The following is a 20080-nucleotide window of genomic DNA, read 5'->3' on the forward strand; positions in this document are numbered from 1 at the left end:
CATTGTTTTGCCTATTAGATGTCTGAACATCTTAGTCACCAATCTTTGGTAAGTTGCTCCTGCATTTTTCAACCCAAAAGGCATCACTCTATAGCAATACAGCCCTTTGGGGGTGATAAATGCAGCCTTCTCCTCATCTGGGGGGTACATGGCTATCTGATAGTACCCCCTGTAAGCGTCAAGGAAGCTTATCCTTTCATGCCCTGAAGTGGCATCCACCAATTGGTCAATCTTGGATAGTGGGAAACTGTCTTTGAGACAAGCCTTGTTCAGGCTGGTGAAATCCATGCAGACCCTCCACTTCCCATTCTTTTTCTTTACAACAACCATGTTTGATAACCATGTCGGGTAGTTTACCTCTCGAATGGCTCTGGCCTCTAAACGTTTATCCACTTCATCTTCTATTGCCTCAACATGCATTAACGTCGGCCTTCTTGCTCCCTGGATGATAGGTTTAGCCGATCTGTCCACATTTAGTTTGTGGCAAGTGATCTCGGGGTCAATACCAGGTATCTCGCATGGTGTCCAAGCAAACACCTCAAGGTTTGCCCTCAAGAATGCTTCTAATTCCCTTTCCTCTTCCTCAGCCAAGCCTGAGCCGAGGAGGAAGAAGTGCTCTTCATCCCCTTGCTGGACTAAGATCTTTTTCAAGGCTTCCTGACTTTTTTCGGCTGGTTCTTTGCTGACGTCGTCAATGACCTCCATGTCCTCATCTTCAATCTCTATTGCTTCTGCTTCTCGTACATTGCAGGTGGATTTCATTGCTTCCATGGAGCAATTCTTTGCCTGCACTTGATCCCCTCTGACCTCCTCAATTCCATGCTTTGTCGGGAATCGCAATTGCTGGTGCAATGTTGAGGGAGCAGCCCCCATTGCATGCAGCCATGGCCTTCCCAGGATAGCATTGTAAGGGGAGGGAGTGTCAATTACTATGAACTCAGTTTTTACCTTCTTGGTGCCAACCTGCACCTCCAAACTTACTGCACCTAGGGGCCACGTAAGCGTTCCATTGAACCCGACCATTGGACCATTAGATTGTTCCAGATCATCTTGGTGAAGGCCAAACTCCTTGTAACATCTGACATACATGATGTCACAAGAGCTGCCTTGGTCGATTAGAATTCACTTTGCCTAGCACTCTCTAATCTTGAGGGATATTACCAAGGCATCGTTGTGTGGATACTGCACTAACTTTAGGTCGTCTTCAGTAAAGGATACCACTGGTCCCTGGTACTCATCTGCCCTAGGTCTCTTCTGCCAGACCTGATACACATGTTGCAAATGTTTTACCTTCTGAGTTTTCCCACGTATCTCGTTCTCATTGACCTTCGAGTGAATCACATTGATCACTCGAGGTCCGCCTGCTTGCGGTTACGGTGCTGGTGAAGGTGGTGCTGCCGGTGCCTGAGGCAATCTCGCTTGCTCTTTCCTTGTCCTAGTCTCATCTGCCAGGTCTCTTAAATGACCCTGTCTTACCAGGTCTTCCAGATGTGCCTTTAGGGCTCTGCACTCTTGAGTTAGATGCCCATCCTCATTGTGGTAGGCACAGTGTTTTCCCAGACTTCTTCCCATGAATTCACCAGGAAGCTTTTCTGGTGCTCTATAATAGGGCTGATTCTGGATTCTTTCCAAGACTTTGTAAATTGAAATTCGGAATACGGTTATGACTGCTTGTGTAGCCCTCAGTCCTGTCTTTTGCTTGTTATACCCAGTGTTCCCTCGGCCTTGCTTCGGCAAGCCGTTTCTCTTCTCTTGTTTTGACGTCTTCATCCCCGGCGTGTCCTCCTTGGCCCAGGTGCACTTTTCTATCCTGGCCATAAGTTCTTACATACTTTTTGGCAGTGTTTTTGCCAATGATTTTCGAAGCAAACAATTATCTTTCAAGCCGTTCTTAAAGGACACGACCGCCACCTCTTGATTTCATCCTGGTATTCGATTGAACACCTCATAATACTTTTTGGCATAGGCCCTGAGGCTTTTATCTTCGCCTATCCTCAAAGCCATCAGGAAGTCCACCCTTAATGGCTGTAGTTTGTTTGTCACAAACCTAGCCACGAACATCTCGGCCAAGCCTTCCCAGCTTTTCACTGTTCCTTTCGGCAACTTGTGAAACCAGTTTGATGCGATTTTCCCAAAGGATAAGGGGAACACCTTGCAGAGCAACGGCTAGTTCCCGGTGTATAATGCCATTGAGTTCAGGTACAAGCCGACGTGAAAGTTAGGGTTAGGCTTACCGTCGTATATCTGGAATCTCGGCATGTGGAACCTTTTCGGGGCCTCAAATTTGTCCAATTCAACCGAGAACGGCGTTCTCGGCTTGACCGGTGAGGTTACCTCAGCATCTTGTCACTTCCTCTGGAGGTAATCCCTCAAATCCTCCTTGGTTCGTCCAAGAGCTCAGCTATCAACGGATTTCAGCCTTTTCGGTGCGCTACTCCCAGTATCGTTATGAGTCCTCTTGGACTTTTCTCCATTAGTTGCGTCAAAATACAGTTTTTTTCCTTGAACATGCCGATGTTCTTTGGGGTCAGCTTCTTTGGTGCGATACGTCCTCCGAGAATCTCCCTTTATTGACTTTCCTCGCTCGACCTCCCTTGAAGACCGGTGAGAGTGCTCGTTGGTCCTAGTGTGCTGGGGGACTGTAGGGACTGTTTTTTGTCCCCTTCTCTAGGCATTGTTCTTGGCCGCTAGAATTGGCGTATCTTGTAACGGAAACGGTAACTGATGACGTTGTTTTGCATCATGAAATTGACGACTGATTGCAGGTCTGCCAATTTATTCGCCATTTCCTTCATCTTTCCGTTTCTCCGCAGGCATCTATCTTTCCATACCTGGAGGTCGTTCTCGTTATAATACCCGCCTCGGTTTGCCTTATTTGGTACGTCTTCCTCCTGGCCGACGTTATTCTCTCTGGGATTTTGATCCTAGGTTTCTTTGTTGCAGTTATCCTCCTCTACGTTAGGATCATAGTGTTTACCACTTCTAGTAGGGATGTCGTCCCCAATCTTCTCTTTCTGTCCGTCGTTGGCCATCTATTCTCCTTTCTTTCCCACAGACGGCGCCAAATTGTGTGTGCTATTTTCTGACCACACTGCCAACCAAGTACTCAACTGGAGAACACCGGTAGAATATATTGCGCCCGAACGACCTATAACAGAAAGATGAGACTCCGGCGGTGGTTCGTCCACCCAGGGGTACTCCGACGATCAAGTCAGTAATCAATATCTCTCAAAGATAACCAATTGTGCTTTAACTCGCAATGCCAGAATATAAAAAGCATACCTTATACCCATGAGGGTGCCTTACTTTTATAACCAACACTGACCTGATCCTTGTAGAAGCCTAGCTTCAATGGACTCTGACTCAATACTTATCCTGGACTCTCCAATAGATAAAGATAAACTCTCTAAGAGTTTTATCCTTATCAAGGCAAAAGTCATTTCTCATTCTAGGACTCTTATAACTTATCCATTTATCTCGGACTCCGGTATCTCCGCAGATAACCTCGACTTAGCCGAGATTATCTAGGCGCCATGATCAAGGCATGTGGCACCTCGGCTGGCACTCTGGTGCCACCTTGGCCACGTGTTATCATTCAAAAATATGTCCCCACATTACCAGTCAAATAAACCCAAGCGGCCGAACTAAATTTCAATGGTGAGAACTAACACCTACATTTGGGCCAAACTAAATTTCGATAGTAACAACCTGTACGACCTGATTTAAATTCCCAACCTAAATTTGGGCCAAACATAAGTCCAGTAAAATTCAAAAATAAATTTGGGCCAATATCAATGAGACCAATAAAAGGAGGTGATTCTATTTGCATCTAAATAATAATTTAATACACCTAATTAAAATTTTAATTTATATCATATTCTAATGTAAATTTATTAATGCGAATAATACACATTAAACTCTAAAATAAAATATTATTTTCTCCTAATACACCAAAATTACTTATGTGTATTATTCATATTCAACTCTTATTCATTTTCATCTTCAAATTTCAATTATTTTTTATTTTCTTTCCCATTTCAAAACTCCAATCCACCCTGTCAAACTCACTTTCTATCAACCAAAGTTTGTGAGATTGGGCCAAATAACATGCTAAACGAACTGCCATAGGTTCTTTTGGTAAAGAGGAAGAATCATGGCTGTTATGGGCTACTCCATCAACCAGCTCGCCTTGGGAATAAGGGAGGATAGGTGTATTTTAGAGTTTTTGAAAAATTTGTTTAAGAGTTTTTGAAAGAATTTTTAAAAATATATAATTTGAAGTTTTGATTTGCTTATTATTTAGGTGTACTTTAAAGGGTAATTTTGAAAAAAACATAAGGTATTTTGAGAGTAAATTATAATATTAAATAATTTAATAAAACGTATTAAGAAACTTTATTGGGTGCAAATGGAATCTCTCAATAAAAAGCTACACTACTTGTGGGGCAGATCCACTTCACATAAAGCCTAAACAATAAATTCTCTTATGTATAAATAAATAGAGTGATCATTTATATTTTATTTTGTAGAGTAGGTAAAAAGTTGAATTTTTAATTCTTTTTTTTGAAAAAATATATAAAAAAATAGAGAGATAATGTGACTTAAAAAAGTTAATAAGCTAAAAAAAGTTAATTCGGAGTTACCAAAACAAGCCCAAATGTTTACTATAAGGAAACACACCATGTGTAATTGAAAATAGGATAAATTATAAATATACCCTTTGAGATTTGATTAAAACACTAATCGCTCCATATGGTTTTAGAAATTATATTCCATCCTATGAGGTTTTTAATTTTATAACGAATTTTATTAATAAATCATTAAGTCAATTAACATTTTTTAATGATATTAGAAATATATTTCAATTAATAATTTAGGTAATTTTATTATTGTATAGAAAAGAAGTTATGATTTTCAATTTTTTAGTTTATTTTGTTAAATAAAAAATTCTAACAATGGAGTATTTATAATTTTTTAAATTATAAAGGACAATCTGTACTTTAAATAAATCTTAAAAAATATATTTATAACTTACCTTAAAAATATTATAGGCGTGTTAGAGGCAATTGAAAGATTATTTTTATTTATTTATTTATTTATTTATTTTGATTTAGGCAAACCAAAAAATTGAATAATGATATAATTGTTATTGTAACTGCGCCTCTGAGCATTTTTTTTAAAAAGAAAAATTTGTAACATCCACATCAAGTCTATCTTTTACTCTATATAATAATAGTATCTAGAAGATGGTCATGGTCACACCCACACAAGTGTGCTTAAATTAAAAAAATTAATAGATGTATTTAAAGGTTAATTATAAATACATCACTTAAGATTTATTTAAAATATGAATTATTTCTATAATTTGAAAAAATATTTTATTGTAAAAAATTCTTACTTAACAGAATTAACAAAAATAAAATAAAATTTCTAACTATTTTTCTATACAAATACAACAATAAAATTATCCGAAATATTAGTTGAAATATATTTATAATAACATTAAAAATAATTAATTGACTTGATAATTTATTAGTAAAATTGATAATTTCTTAGTAAAATGAACCATTTGTTATGCGATTAGAAACTTGAAGAGACATGGTGTAATTTTCAGAATTACGGGTGCAATTTATATTTTAAACAAAACTCAAAAAATATATTTATAATCCTATATTTAAATTTGACAATTACATGGTAATTCAAAAAAAAAAAAAAAAATTTGTGACAAATTACGTTTTCACCTTTTAATAAATAGTTGCCCCTAATTCCCACTAATTGATAGTTCTCCCACTAAAAATTAAGAAATTACATCTTAATGAAACAGAAAAAAAAAATTAAACATGTGCACTCCATAACTTTTGAGTTACATACTGCCACATAAAGAGTCGCGCGGATTGTTTTATTCATTTTTTTTTTTGTCTTTGCCACATAAAGAGTTGGGGCAATGGTAGAGGGCCACAATTTTTGTGGCTCAAATGGCTCAAAACTGTCAAAACGACGTCATTTTGAGCACAAAACATGTCAAAACGACGTCGTTTTGGCAGTTTTGAGCCATTTGAGCCACACAAATTGTGGCTCTTAAACATTATTCAAAGAGTTGCATCGAATGTTTTATTAATTTTTTAGGTGAATTATACTCATCTCTCCCAAAATTTTTGACAAATACAAAAACTTTTCCTATGGTTTGAATGCATAAACCTCCCCTACTTTACTTGACATTCTCCAAATTTTCCCTTTTGTAACTTTTGTTAGCATATATAACTGAAAATGCTGAGGTAATCAAAGATAATCTAAAAAATGCCAATAATAGGCTCTTGAATCCAGCTATATATACCCAAGGCAAATATCTCATCTTCAAAACCAAGCACAATACACAGAACTGAAAGTAGATAAAGCACAAGACAGAGCTCCACAACCAAGCACAACACAGCTTAACAACCAAGCACAACACAGGTATGCTACCATTCACATTCACATTCAGTAATTATTTAAAAAAAAATTAAAAAAACATCAAGTCCACTCTCCACAGTCCATCACAAGTCATCATATGGATTATATGTTCTAAAAATAATGCAATATAGATATGTCAAGCACAATAATGCAATATATGTTCTAAAAATGCATTATAACTCTCACATTCCATAAAATGTAGGATCGTATGGATATGTCATCATCAAGTAATGGAGAGGGAGTGATCAAGTTTAGAAGTAAGATCTGCTATTGTGGGAGCAAAGCAACAATTAAAGTCACTGAATCAGAGAAAAATAGAGGCAAATTGTATTATTTATGCCCACATGGGAAATGCTCTTTCTGGGATTGGTGCAAACCAATAAACTCATCTGTTGGAGGACAAATGATGATGGAAGACACTGAAGCTACTGTTAACAGACACACTCTACCATATGAAGAAGATACCACTACAGTGAATTTAATGAACCAAATAGGGGCTATGCAAACAAGGATGCAAGTACTTGAAGCAAACATGGGGTTTATGAAGATAGTAATGATCATGAATGTTGTATTATGTTTGATTTCCTTGATGGTTGCTCTAAAAATGTAATAGGAATTGCTAAGACTTTAAAGCTTTTGTAATGTTTTGTAAGAATGTTTTGTAATGGACCTTATGTGATCATCAATATATAAGTATGATGCAGTTGTTTGACTATACATCATTCCATTATATTCCCAAAATATAAATGTAAACACCAAGTGTCACTATACATCATTCCATTACATTTTGTACTAGCTGCTATGTCCACTAGAAAAATACAAAAAGTGGAACATTGTTTTCATGGTCTATTCTTACTATTTCATGTCCACTACAAAAATACAAAAAGTGGAACATGATCTTCACTAACTATGCACTAAAGCAATATGTATTATATACTTTAAAGTTATGATAAGTACTTGTACTAAAAACATCATCATCATCATAGCTAATTCATCTGCAAGAAACAACGAAACAAACCAAAAAAAAAAAACCACTGTTAGATGCATGCTATGTGAAAAAAAAAAAAAAAAAAAAAACTTACATGTGCATGCTAAAGTAATGTAATAGGAAGACTAAACAAATATGAAAAACTTACATTCAAACATGCTTGGCATTGGCCTTGCCCCTACCTTTGCCAGTTGATTTTTCCCTCCCAGTTGAAGTGCCCCTCCCAGATGAAGTGCCTCTTCCAGATGAGTTGCCCTTTCCAACTGAATTGCCCCTCACAGAACCTCTAACCTTATCAGCAGTGGTGTCATTGCCCCTACCACCAGTTCTGCCACTGCCACTAGTTTCACCCCTTACTGGACCTCTTTGGCAGGTTCTCCTATTGTGTCCAAATTGCATGCACCAGTTGCATCTCAAGATACTAGACCTCTTGCTTTGACTTGTTCCAATTGGAGGCTCATGAGCAGCCCTCTTCCTAGCATTCTTTGGTCTCCCTGGCAATCTTTTTAGAGGTGGAGGTTGTAAAAGGTCCCCTTGTATAAGTGTCCACATGGTATGGTCTAAGATAGGATGCATTATCCCACCATTAGCTGTCAAGTTAGTTTGCTTAGAGTAGTATGGGTGGAAAAAATCTTCTAAGGTCAGTCTACTATGAGAAATTGCAGCCACAACATGTTTGCATAGAACCCCAGAAATTTTCCACTCTCTATATACACAAGTCATCATGCCAAGATGGACAATGTGATTTACCCCTTCATTATCCTCCACCTCATACTCTTGACCTCCTGCATACTCTACTCTACAATATCTTGACCATTTCAGTGTGACCTAAAGTTGTTTCTTAATGTTCAAAGTGACATTAGACTTCCATTGTAGAGCCTTCTAATATCTCATGTGCAACTTACCTATCAACTTGCACCTTATGTTCTCTAACATGGTTAAAATATGCTGACATCTCATATTTCCCAACTAATTATTGAAGGACTCTATCATGTTATTTGTGATGTGATCATTCCTTATTCTACCATCAAATGCATGCCTAGCCCTTCCTTCAACGTGCACTTTTTGCAACCATATGAAAGCATCATTTGACATATCCTTGATGGCTTGCATAGCCTGCTCATACTCCCTCTGATTATATGCCCTTGCTGTCTTCTAGAATTGCTTCCTCAACATCAATCCAGGAAATTTTGCTCTAAAATTGTTGAATAAGTGCATGCAACATCTTCTATGAGTAGCCTCTGGTATAATGTCACTCACAATCTTGTCAAGGCCCTGTACACACAAAGAATGAAACATTAGTAACCATTACAAGTATAAAATTAGAGGATAATGCATTATGTAAATAAATTAGCTGTTCAACAAGTAAGTAAATTACCTTTTGTTGAGCAGACAAATGGTCCATGGCCTAGAAGGCAGTGCATCTTGTATGATTGTTCTTAAGTTCTCCAAAAAGAATGTCCAGTTGTCCTTACATTCACCCTCCACTACTGCTAATGCCAATGGAAACAAACCATTATTTCTATCTAAGGCAACTGTTGAAATTAACACTCCACCATAGGGACCCTTCGAGTGACAACCATCCATCCATATGAAGGGCCTACATCCATCAATAAACCCTTTTTTCATTGCCTCAAATGATATGAAGATTCTTTGGAACAATGGTTACTGAGGAATAGGAGTAGGGTCTGGTTCTTCTCTATCTTCTGAGACTGGGGTAGGAGGCAGCTCATAATTTATGACAGCTAAGCTACCAGGGTTTGTTTTCTTAATTTCCTCAACATATGTTGGCAGCAACACGTACTGGCTGCCATGACCACCCTCCAGCTCCTCCTTGTACTTCCTTTTGGCTCTATACAATTGCATTCTTAAGGCCTCAATCCCATAAAGTTTGTTAAGCTTCACTTGCATAATGTCTAACCCCATGTGTGGATTCTTCTTAAAACTATCAACCAATTTCTTGGCAATCCAAGTTGATGTTGTTTCACTATTTTGGTTCATTCTACTACATGTGTGATTAGGTACCAAGGTTTTGATCTTGTAAGTGATCCCATCTGGAAGAGGAGATGCATGAATTCTCCAAGGGCATCCCTCAGCAGCACAATGGGCTGTCACTCTGGCTTTCTCATTTTTGTCCCTAACTATCTTGAAACTAGTCTGCACTGTATAGTCCTAAATCTAGCTCTGAAGCTATGCACATTTGGAAAAATCACTACCTTTTTCAGTACAACTTCTCCTTCTTGATTAAAAAATGGCTCTTTCCCACTGTAAGTACTATGAAATTGGTTGGCTGGATACCTCATCTCTTCATCATCCATCCAGTCTACTTCACCATCAAATTCATCATCACTGCTAGAATATCTTACTTCATCATCACCAGATTGGTAATCACTAAGTCCATCATCTTCATTAGACTCTTCATTATCCTCATCACTCAAATTGACAGTGCCATTTGATTCATGTTCACCATCAACACTTGCATTCCAATCTCTATCCTCATCACTAAACCCATACACATTGTCGTCATGGTACTCTTCATCTACCTCTACAGTATGCACTCCATGAACTCCACTATTTCCATCTCCACCATTGTTATCTCCAACATCATTTCTACTTCCACCATCTTCCTTTCCAATACAATATGCAATATCTACATATAAGTTAATTGTTTTACTCCTACCTTGCACATAAAACATATCCAACACATCAAGATCTTTTTTATTAATCTCATATTCTCAGTACCAGGCATGTCATAATGCAATGTGATAGCTATTGCTTCACTACAATCAATGCGAGAGAGGACTATTTCAGTCATATACTTCAAGGCATCAATGTAGCAATACATGTTCGGGTCCACATCGTATATTGTGCCCACTTTGCCTTTGTAGTTGATGATTAAATCAAAATAAGAGAATGCAGCCATATTGTGATCATAATGAGTAACGATTAAGTATAAAAATACTACTCCATTCAACCATTACTCATCCAAATGTAACAAAATTGAACTAATATCATGTTACATCTAATAAGTAGTAGAAATAAAAGAAGAATGCCCCAACTTCATAATAGAAAGAAATAAAAGCCTTAAATTTTGCAAATAAACCAAAATTCCTAATTTTCAGTATTTCTTATGAAATCAAGAAAATAAAACTATTTCTAACAATAAATTAACAATCAGAAGATATAGAATGAGAAGGAAAAAAAAACTAAATTATAGTATTTTTTACAGAAAATTAACAAAATTAACAAAAATTAACAAAAACTTTAAACCCAATCAAAAAATTACAACACCTAACAAACCCCTACTTCTCAATGAAAAAATTTGGACAAAACATAAAAACCCTAAATGTATATTTTCGAATCAAACCCTTTAGACATACATTTCATAAACCAAACCTATACAACCAGAAATTCCGTAAAAATGAAGAAAAATCAAACATAATCATAAACCCTAAACTCAAAATTATCATAATTGAAGTATAAAAAGTTCGAAGTCTGACCTGGAAGCCCTAAAAAAACTTGTCACTGATCAATCTCTTTTACAGTTTGTCCTAGCAACGGTGATCGAACCAAATCTAGTAAATTCTTCGTCGTTTCTTCACTTCGATCTCTCTTCTTCCAAGATTTCATCTCTCTCTCTCTCTCCCCCCCTTTTTTCTCTCAGAAATTCGACTATATTTTGGAATAGAAAGGGATTTAGGCTAAAAAGGGCATTGTTGTCTTTTCATCCTCAAAAGCAAGGGTAATATAGTCATTTAGTATATGCAACTAATGTTGTCCACCTTTCTATTTTACTTTTTTTATGTGATAAGTTATAAATACACTCATTAAAATTTACTTAAAATATATATTGTCCCATGTAATTTAAGAAGTTACATCCCAACCTTTTAATTTTCTAATTGTATAACAAATGACCTCTTTTAATAATAAATTATAAATTCAATTAACAAATTTTAATGATATCATAAATATGTTTCAATTAACAATTTAAGTAATTTTATTGTTGTACACGAGAGTATTTAGGAATTTCATTTTTCTTGTTAATTCTGTTAAATAAAAATTCTAAGAAAGGGGTATTTGTAATTTCTAGAATCACATAGAGCACTTCATATTTTAAATAAATTTTAAGAGGTTTATTTGTGATTTACTTTTTTTTAATTTTTAATTTTTATAGATAATGCTATCTCCAAACTATACTCATGTACACTTAATAAACACTTTCTTAGTATACAAATAAAAAAATAAAAATTCTCAATATACATCTGTTTATTTTAATAACACTCTCATATTCAATTTCAAAATCTTAGATAGTGTTTGGTTTAGTTTTGGAATCTTGATTCCAATAAAAAAAATTCAAAACTTTTAACCAAACACAAATTTCAAAATTCAATTCAAAAATTATTTTTAAAATTCATAATCAAGCACACAACTCAAAACTCAATCCAAAACTTATAACCAAACTCTTTTCAAAACTATTTTCAAAACTCTATTTAAAAAAACAAAATTCAAATTTATTTTTATTTTGTTCTTTAAAATTATTTTATATTTTTTTGAAAAAAATACAAAATTTCAAAAAATATTTTGTTTATTTTAATTTTTGAAGAAAAATATTTTTTATTTTTATATTTTTTTGAAAAATCTATTCTTATTTTTTTAAGTATTGACCAAATAATTTGTTATAATTTAGATATATATATATATATATATATATATATAAATTCCATTTTTTTTAATTTTAAAAAAATTAAAAAAAAATTAAAAAATAAAAATATATTTAAAATAAAAATTATATGTTTAAAATAAAAAAATACAACTGATTTTAAATTTTTAAATATTTCAAATATTTAAAAAAAAATACAGTGCATACATGTAGTAAATATAGTGCACATTAAAAAAAATAAATAAATATTTACCTAAAAAAGTAAAATTAAGAAAATTTTTAAATATTAAAAAAAATAAATTTAAAAATTTTCAAAATACAACTCAAAATCCAAAACTCAAAATATAATTCAAAACTTTTTTCAAAACTCATAACTAAGGCCTTGTTTGGCATATACAAAAAAGTTAAAAAACTAAAAAGTCACTATCTTATTTAAGTCATATCACCTCTCTATCACATCACCTTAAACTCAACTCATATTTCATAAAAATTCAAAAAATGTACTTATTTAGAACATCTCAAAACTCAACTCAAAACTTATAACTCAAAACACGACTTTACAATCAAATCATGATTTTAAAACTAAACTAAATGAATTTTATTCTATCCACTCACCCCTCATTCGTTCTTATTGCCGTCACTTTCAACCCTCTATCATTACTAACATTGCCACTCATCGCTCACCTCCTTTCATTCTAGACTTCCACAATCAATTTTAAAAGTGGATGGCTTGCAGTGGGATCCTTATGAAAATGCATGGTTCATAGCGGAAGGTGGTCGTAGAGGGGAGAAAGAGGCGACAAGATGGGGGTGGGTGAGAAGAAAGACGACATTACCTATGGAGGATAATTGTAGTGTTTTAGAATTAGGTTTGAATGGAAGAAAATAAGGTTATGGATAAAATTGCATATGAAACTAATTCATTAAGTTTATGAATGGATGAGATTGGTGTGCTATCCTTATTTTTTAGAAAATTGAATTTTTTTATATTTTTATATTTTTAGTAAATTTTTTTAATATATTTTTATTTTTTTTAGTTTAAAATGCACCTATAATAAATACACGTAAAAAGTATAATATTTATGAATTTATTTTTGAAAAAATTCATCAAATACCAAAAATATATAAAAATTCATTACATTTTCATATTTTTGTGTATTTATTGAATTTTTAAAATATTTTTTTCATAAATATTTTATTTTTTAGGTATATCTAGAAAGTAAGACAAATTACATGAAATATTAAAAAAAAATTCACAAAAAATAAAATATAAAAAATAAATAACTTAATTTTCAAAAAATTAGTCATAACCAAATAAACAAAATTTTCCCCCTTCAAAAAAAAGAAAAAAGAAAAAAGAAAATTCAAACAAAAAAATTATTATTATTTTTTTGAAATTCGAAAATTGGGCACTGACAGCACAATACTCAGCTGCCACAGATGGGATTTTGGTTGGTTGGATGCACAGTCCAGCTAAAGTCCCCTGCTCGTGTTGTTGTAAATACTAAAATCAACTAGGTGGGCGTGGACCAGTTTCGATTAAGGAACTTCTAACTCGTCATTTGTTTGTTAGATTAATAGATTAGAGAAAATTAATTTGTATTCGTATGTCAATCTGATAGATATGAATTGAGCGGATTGACGGATTAGCGGATGGATGCGAATCGATTTGACGGTTTAAAATTTTATAAATTTTCAACATAATTCAACTTGTGCACTTCTTAAAATATATATATATATATATATATATATATATATATATTACAGTCAATGACTTAAAAAAGTATTACAATTATTGGATGTCTCGTCCAAAGAAAGAAAGTTTGAAATTTTAGAATATTATAATCATTGCATGTCTCATCTACATATTACAATCACAACATGTCTCATCCACATAAAGTATTACAATTTGTAATTCTTAAAATATAAAAATAATTCAAACCACCAAAACCATGAAAAGAGTAGTAGCAGAGATTGTATGTCTCTGTATTGTTACATTTATACCTGCTTTTCAAAATATAGATAAATAATACATTTATTTTTTTGTCAATTTAAAAAATATACTATTCAAGTTGAAAGTTCTTTTTCAACAGAATATATTCAACATAATATTTAAACTCTTTTTCAATTGAAAACACAAATATAATATCTAAACAAATTGAAAACACAAAGTCTTGTAAATTACTAAGGATGTTCGCGATTTGGCGGTTCGGTTGCGGCCAAAGGAACCTCAAATCTATCATCTGTCCAAAATTAGGCGGATTGAAAAAAATCAATTCGCAACCGTCCGCTCGTCATCACGCATCTATCCAAAATGTTGTGGATCGGTTCGATTTGGTCAATTTAAATGGATCGGTATATCCGCTGTTCACCTCTAAAATCAACAATGTTAAAGGATTTATAATGACATGATAAAGGTAATGTAATTAACATAAATAAAATGTTAATATTTGTTAAATTATATTATTGTAAATTAAGGCCTCGTTAGGCATGTGAGTATTTTAATTTAAAAGTAAAAAAATTATTAAAAACATTAAAAAACCTATATTTTATACTAAAAAGTCAAATATTTATTTTTCTCTTTACTTTTTGCACATTTTTTTTATAAAAAATTAAAAAATTATTCTAATTATGTTAATTTTTTTTATTTCATATTTTAGTTAAAAAGTTATTAAAATTACTGATTTCCACACGAAACCTAAATTGTAAGAAATTTTTAAAAATATCAAACAATTTAATAATTTTGATTTTTAAAAAATATATATATATATATATATCTATAAAAAAAAAATAAAAAAATAATATGAGTTAAAAGAGGTTTTCAAAAAAGGCCTAAAATAGAGGACTGAAATTTTACCAAAAAAGGTAAGTCACAATTTTGGTAATTGCAATCTTTGCACTCATCAATGCAATGAATGTGTTTTTTAACGACAAATACATGTTTTTGGAAACAATTCCCCAAAAAGAAATACTAAAAATAGTTTCTCAATTCTGGGGGTTCTTATATATAATCTGTATTTTCTTTGTGTAGTTTCTGTTGCTATTTCTCTCTCTCTCTCTCTCTCTCTGCAACAAGAAGGGGGTGATTTTGGGGGAGCAGAGGAGAGAGAGAAACAGAAGATATATGTCTTTGGCTGTTGCTGATCTGTTCAGTGGAGCATCAAAGCACCACTGGCTCTTTTCTCAATCTTCATCACTCTCAACCCTCTCTCCATATTCTTCCATGCGTTTAAGATCAAAAAGGTTTGTTTTCAATCTATAAATCAGTATATACATATGTATATAAACACACACACACACACACACGTGTATATATATTTGTAATTATGTGATTTGTGATTTTGGGTATTGATGGGTTTAGGGTTTTGGGTGTTTCTTGTTCATTTGTGCAGGACTTCTTCTGGTGTGGAGTGCTTTGGGGCTTTTCATATAAAACCCTTCTTGTTTTCACTATTGAGTCCTAGGGTTTTGGGTTTTTCTTGGGACTAAGGATTTTCAAATTTTTTAGGGTTTAGGGTTGTTCTTATTATTGGTGCATTTGGGGTTTAGGGTTTCTGTTATATATATATCAAGAAGAAGATGCCAGTGGTTCAAAGGAAGTTGCTGAATCATAATAAGAAAATAGAGGAGAAAACAGGCAAGGACTATAAGAAACCGATTAGAAAAGTTCGAATAATTTACAGTGATCCCTATGCCACCGATTCTGGGAGCGATGATGACGAGTCAATTTATGATAATAAGAATGGATTGGTGAGAGTTAAGCGGATTGTTAGGGAGATTGTTGTTTCTGAGGAACCAAACAAGTTAAATGCAGCAAATTCTCTGCAGCGTTGTAATGAGAGGAGGATAGTTGGTAGTAAATTGGGTGAAAAGCAGAAGATACGAAGATCATCTTCGTTATACAAAGGGGTTCGGAGAAGGAAATGGGGAAAATACGCAGCAGAGATTCGGGATCCTATTAGGGGGAAAAGAATATGGCTTGGAACTTACAACACGGCCGAAGAGGCCTCCAATGCTTATGAGAAAAAGAAGCTTGAATTTGAATCGATACTTTTGTCAGAGAGGAACAAGAACTTGAATTCGTGTGTGGCTTCACCTATATGCCACCCTTGTGTTTCAGAGGAGACTAATGGATTGTATTCTCATCCATCGCCATCCTCTGTCCTCGATATCTCCACAACATCTATTGTCAATGGCTCTGGAAATTTCAACAAAGATGAAGGTGGTTCATTGAAATTTGTCGATGCCCCTGCGTATTCAATCAAGGAGGAAGAAGCCAATACAATACAAATTGCAAAAGGAGAGCAACCCATTTCGGCATTCTTGGAAGATCAATTTGTCTCACCCTCAATTGATCAAGATTTTGATTTGGGTTTTGAGGAGAATTTGCTACCTACTAATGATTTGGAACAAAAACCCAATTTGGAAATTTTGCAAGACCCTGCAGTTTCTCCCTCGATGAGTAGAGAGCTTGATTTGGCATTTGAGAACAATTCTCTATACGATGATGATCAATCTGTCTCACCCTTAATTTGTCAAGATTTCAACTTGGGTTTTGAGGATTTGGAACAACCACCACCCATTTCGGAGTTTTTGCAAGAGCCTTCAGTTTCACCCTCGATCAATGGAGATCTCAACTCGGTGTTTGAGAACAATTCGCTATACGGTAATGATTTGGGACAGTTTTTCAACAGTCTGGATAATGCGGACATGGACATGGACATGGACTTCCCGGTATGTGAGTTTCAAAATGGAGAGGGAAATGATCTTCCCAACTACGATTTTGATCTAGGCAATGATGAGCTTGCTTGGATTGATGAAGCCTTGAACATAACTTGCCCATAAATTTTGCAGCTAGAAGCTATTAATTATTAGTATCTCTCTATATTATATTGTGAGAAATAAAATTGTCAATGAGAGTGGCAATTGTGCATGAGTGAGTTTTTTTTAGAGGCTGAAATGAGAGTTCTTGGGTTTTTCTCTGTGCTTTTAGAGCCATCCAAGATTTTTTTGACTCTCTCCAATATTTATTCATATTAGAACTGTATTTTTGTTGAGATTCTGAATTTTCAAAGGAAACAATTCTTTGAATTCCAAACCCTTTCTTTGTTTATTTGATTCTTGAATATTTTGAATATGGTCATCTGTTGTTATCTTCTGTTTTTTCTTTTGTGTTCTCATCAACAATTGGGACAAAAAAAATTCTCAAATTTGACACGGAATGACATGACTACCGTTTTACATTGTAAAATTCCATACGAATAACATTTTTATTCTCACTGGTTTTTTTTGGTAAAAAGATTTTTTTTATTATTTATTATTAATTTTTTATTTTTTTATTTTTTTCTCGTTACCAGAGAAAAAAGAAAAGGCAAGAAAGTATAGGAGCGAGAAAATGTTAATTGGCAATAGGGTTTTCATTAACCCTAATAAATGTGTAAAAAATAGATTAAAATTCTTTATATATATATATATAGGTTTGGTTTACGAGTTCTAAGAGGTTTGGTTAACAATATTTAAATTGATTGTACGTTACATATTGTATGCATTATGTGCAAGTATTTTAAGTTTCTTATCAAGTGTTTTAAGGACACCCATTAACAAAATCTTATATATATTTGAAATTTTTTTATACTTTAATTGACAACTTTTTAGACTATCATTAGCATTACTCATTATAAACAAAGTTCACATTACTTTTTACCTAAACTTTCTTATAAATCGAACAATTAACAACCTTTGAAACTATCATTTGCATTACTCATTATAAACAAAGTTTACATTATTTTTTTACCTAACCTTTCTTATAAATCTAACAATTAATGAAAAAACAAATCATTCATATTTTCTTGCCCATTTACATTCAATTCATTTTTTTTGAAAAAAAATATTTTCATATACAGTATTCTTTGTCAACTTGGCATATGATTTTTGAATATTCCTTTTGACCTTCCCTCCATCCATGGCTTTTTGCAACCAAATTCCTCCAATTTTACTTTCCATCCATTTTTTTCTTCCATGACCTACCTACTTCCTAGCACCAAACAAGTTGATTTTTCAACCAAACATCCCACACTTCTCTCACCAAATGTCTCTCTTTCTCTCTCAGACACAAATTGCTTAACACAAAGTCAAAGGCATCAAAAAAAAGAAAAAAAAGAAAAAGAAAAAAAAAAGGGGTCACAAAAATTAATTGAGTGGTGGGGGGTGGGGTGCAAAACACACTAACCCCATAGATGAATGAATACAACAAAGTCTATATATTACATTCACATTGGTAAAATGCTAATAGAAGGGCTAGACCACTAATCTAAAGTGTACATGATCCTTTTTTAAGCTGTTATAGCTTTTTACTTTTCAAATTGCCTTTTATATAATTGTTCTTATCTATCATGTATGCACGTTTTAAGTTTTTAAATAAAATGATTATTTTGTTAGAACACTTATTTCTATGTTTAGTTAATTAAAAATAAAAGAAATATGTACATTCTAAACAGAATCACCACTCAACAATTTAAAAAAAAAAAAAAACAAAAGAAAAAATGAAATAATAGCTAAATATTTATCACTTTTTCTATTTCACTCCCACATTCCCACTCATATCTTTCCTAGCAGACAATTTATCCAGGCCGGATTTGACCTTTTTTGGGATCGAAAATAAGCTTTTAACATAAGGCTTTCTATACATATTAAAAAATAAAAATAAAAGTTTCAAAACAAGTTTCTAATATGAATTGATTTTGAATAATTTTTTTTTGTCAAAATTGGACTAGTTAGTAATTTAAATTTTATTTAAAAATTTTAAACTTTCATATAAATGTGTACAAAACTCAAATTATTAGCAGCATGGATAAACCAACTATTGCGAATGAGCTTGTGATTGTCATGAGATGCTTTTTTAAGAAGTGTAACTCCTCAGATATTAAAATTACGGAGATCCGAAATCACATTCACATTCTCGTTCCTCTCCAAGATTACTATCATTCAAATATAGACTAAGATTAAGGATCAAAGTAATCTAAGCTAGCGTCTTAAATAAAAAATGAACATATTATAACAATGTATCACTTAAACATGATAATTTTCCATTTGTTGCAGAATTACTAATCAATTTCAACTTTGGAAAGTTTCTTTTGCAGAAGCAATTTTAACAATTGTGGTCAATAATATTCTATACATAATAGTACATACATTTGAAAAACAATTATTCATTAGTTTTAAATAGTTCACTACATCAATTAGCTTTTTGATTTATTTTTAGGAAGCCATTTTTTTTTTATCAACAAATATAATGGCAGAAATTTTTTGAGAGCTGTGGGGGCCGAATATTGGGACACGTAAAGGAGCCGAATAGTCGGACAGGGAGAGTCAAAATTCGTATATCGCATTCGGCCCCGTCTTATACATGTAAATCTAGAAGTATCGTATTCGGCCAAATAGCCAGTTGAGTAAAGGGCCGAATGAAGAGCGATGCGCAGCAAGAGGAGCCGAGCAAATAGTTATACGACGAATTGAAGGAGGGCCCAGTCCCGAAGCCCAAGAAAGAAAAAGATATAAGTAGAAGAACATCCTTCACAGAGAGGTATGTGAGAATTAGTGCGCTTAACTTAAGACACACGTAACTTAGAGAGCATACACTGACTTATCCGTCGGAGTGCTAATTCCGGCACCCCTGACCGGAGTGTTCATTCTTTTTCAGGTTAATAGCAGAGGATCACGAGTGTCCCCCGGGATCCGAAGAGTATTTCCAAACCACCTTCCCCACAATTGGCGCCGTCTGTGGGAATACTCAACCACATTCATGGTGGGCGCAACGGAAGATCCTCCGATAATCGTTGATGAAATTACACCGAGAGATGATCTCACTCCAACAAATATGCTGGGACCAGAAACTATCGCCACAAGACGCGTCTTGAATTTCGACTCACCCTCAACTTCAGCGCATGAAACAATGCAAGCGATCATGGAACAAGCAAAGCAAA

General features: G+C 33.6%; 2 protein-coding genes across 2 annotated transcripts; one reads left to right on the forward strand and one right to left on the reverse strand.

The window, feature by feature from the left end:
• Positions 1–7155: 7155 nt before the first annotated feature.
• LOC114303088 (uncharacterized) lies at positions 7156–10461 on the reverse strand. The gene is made up of 3 exons (XM_082866730.1): positions 8817–10461; positions 7587–8713; positions 7156–7445 (listed from the first exon to the last, which is right to left on the reverse strand). Exon 1 carries the CDS (start codon positions 10132–10134, stop codon positions 9580–9582), a length of 555 nt encoding a protein of 184 aa, XP_082722856.1. The 5' UTR covers positions 10135–10461; the 3' UTR covers positions 7156–7445; positions 7587–8713; positions 8817–9579.
• Positions 10462–14994: 4533 nt separating this feature from the next.
• On the forward strand, positions 14995–17196 carry LOC114315130 (uncharacterized). Its single transcript, XM_028261697.2, has 2 exons — positions 14995–15341; positions 15491–17196. Exon 2 carries the CDS (start codon positions 15678–15680, stop codon positions 16941–16943), a length of 1266 nt encoding a protein of 421 aa, XP_028117498.2. The 5' UTR covers positions 14995–15341; positions 15491–15677; the 3' UTR covers positions 16944–17196.
• Positions 17197–20080: the final 2884 nt, after the last annotated feature.

This window comes from Camellia sinensis, chromosome 4, assembly GCF_055761805.1.
Source record: "Camellia sinensis isolate YWXY chromosome 4, ASM5576180v1, whole genome shotgun sequence".
NCBI lineage: Eukaryota > Viridiplantae > Streptophyta > Magnoliopsida > Ericales > Theaceae > Camellia > Camellia sinensis.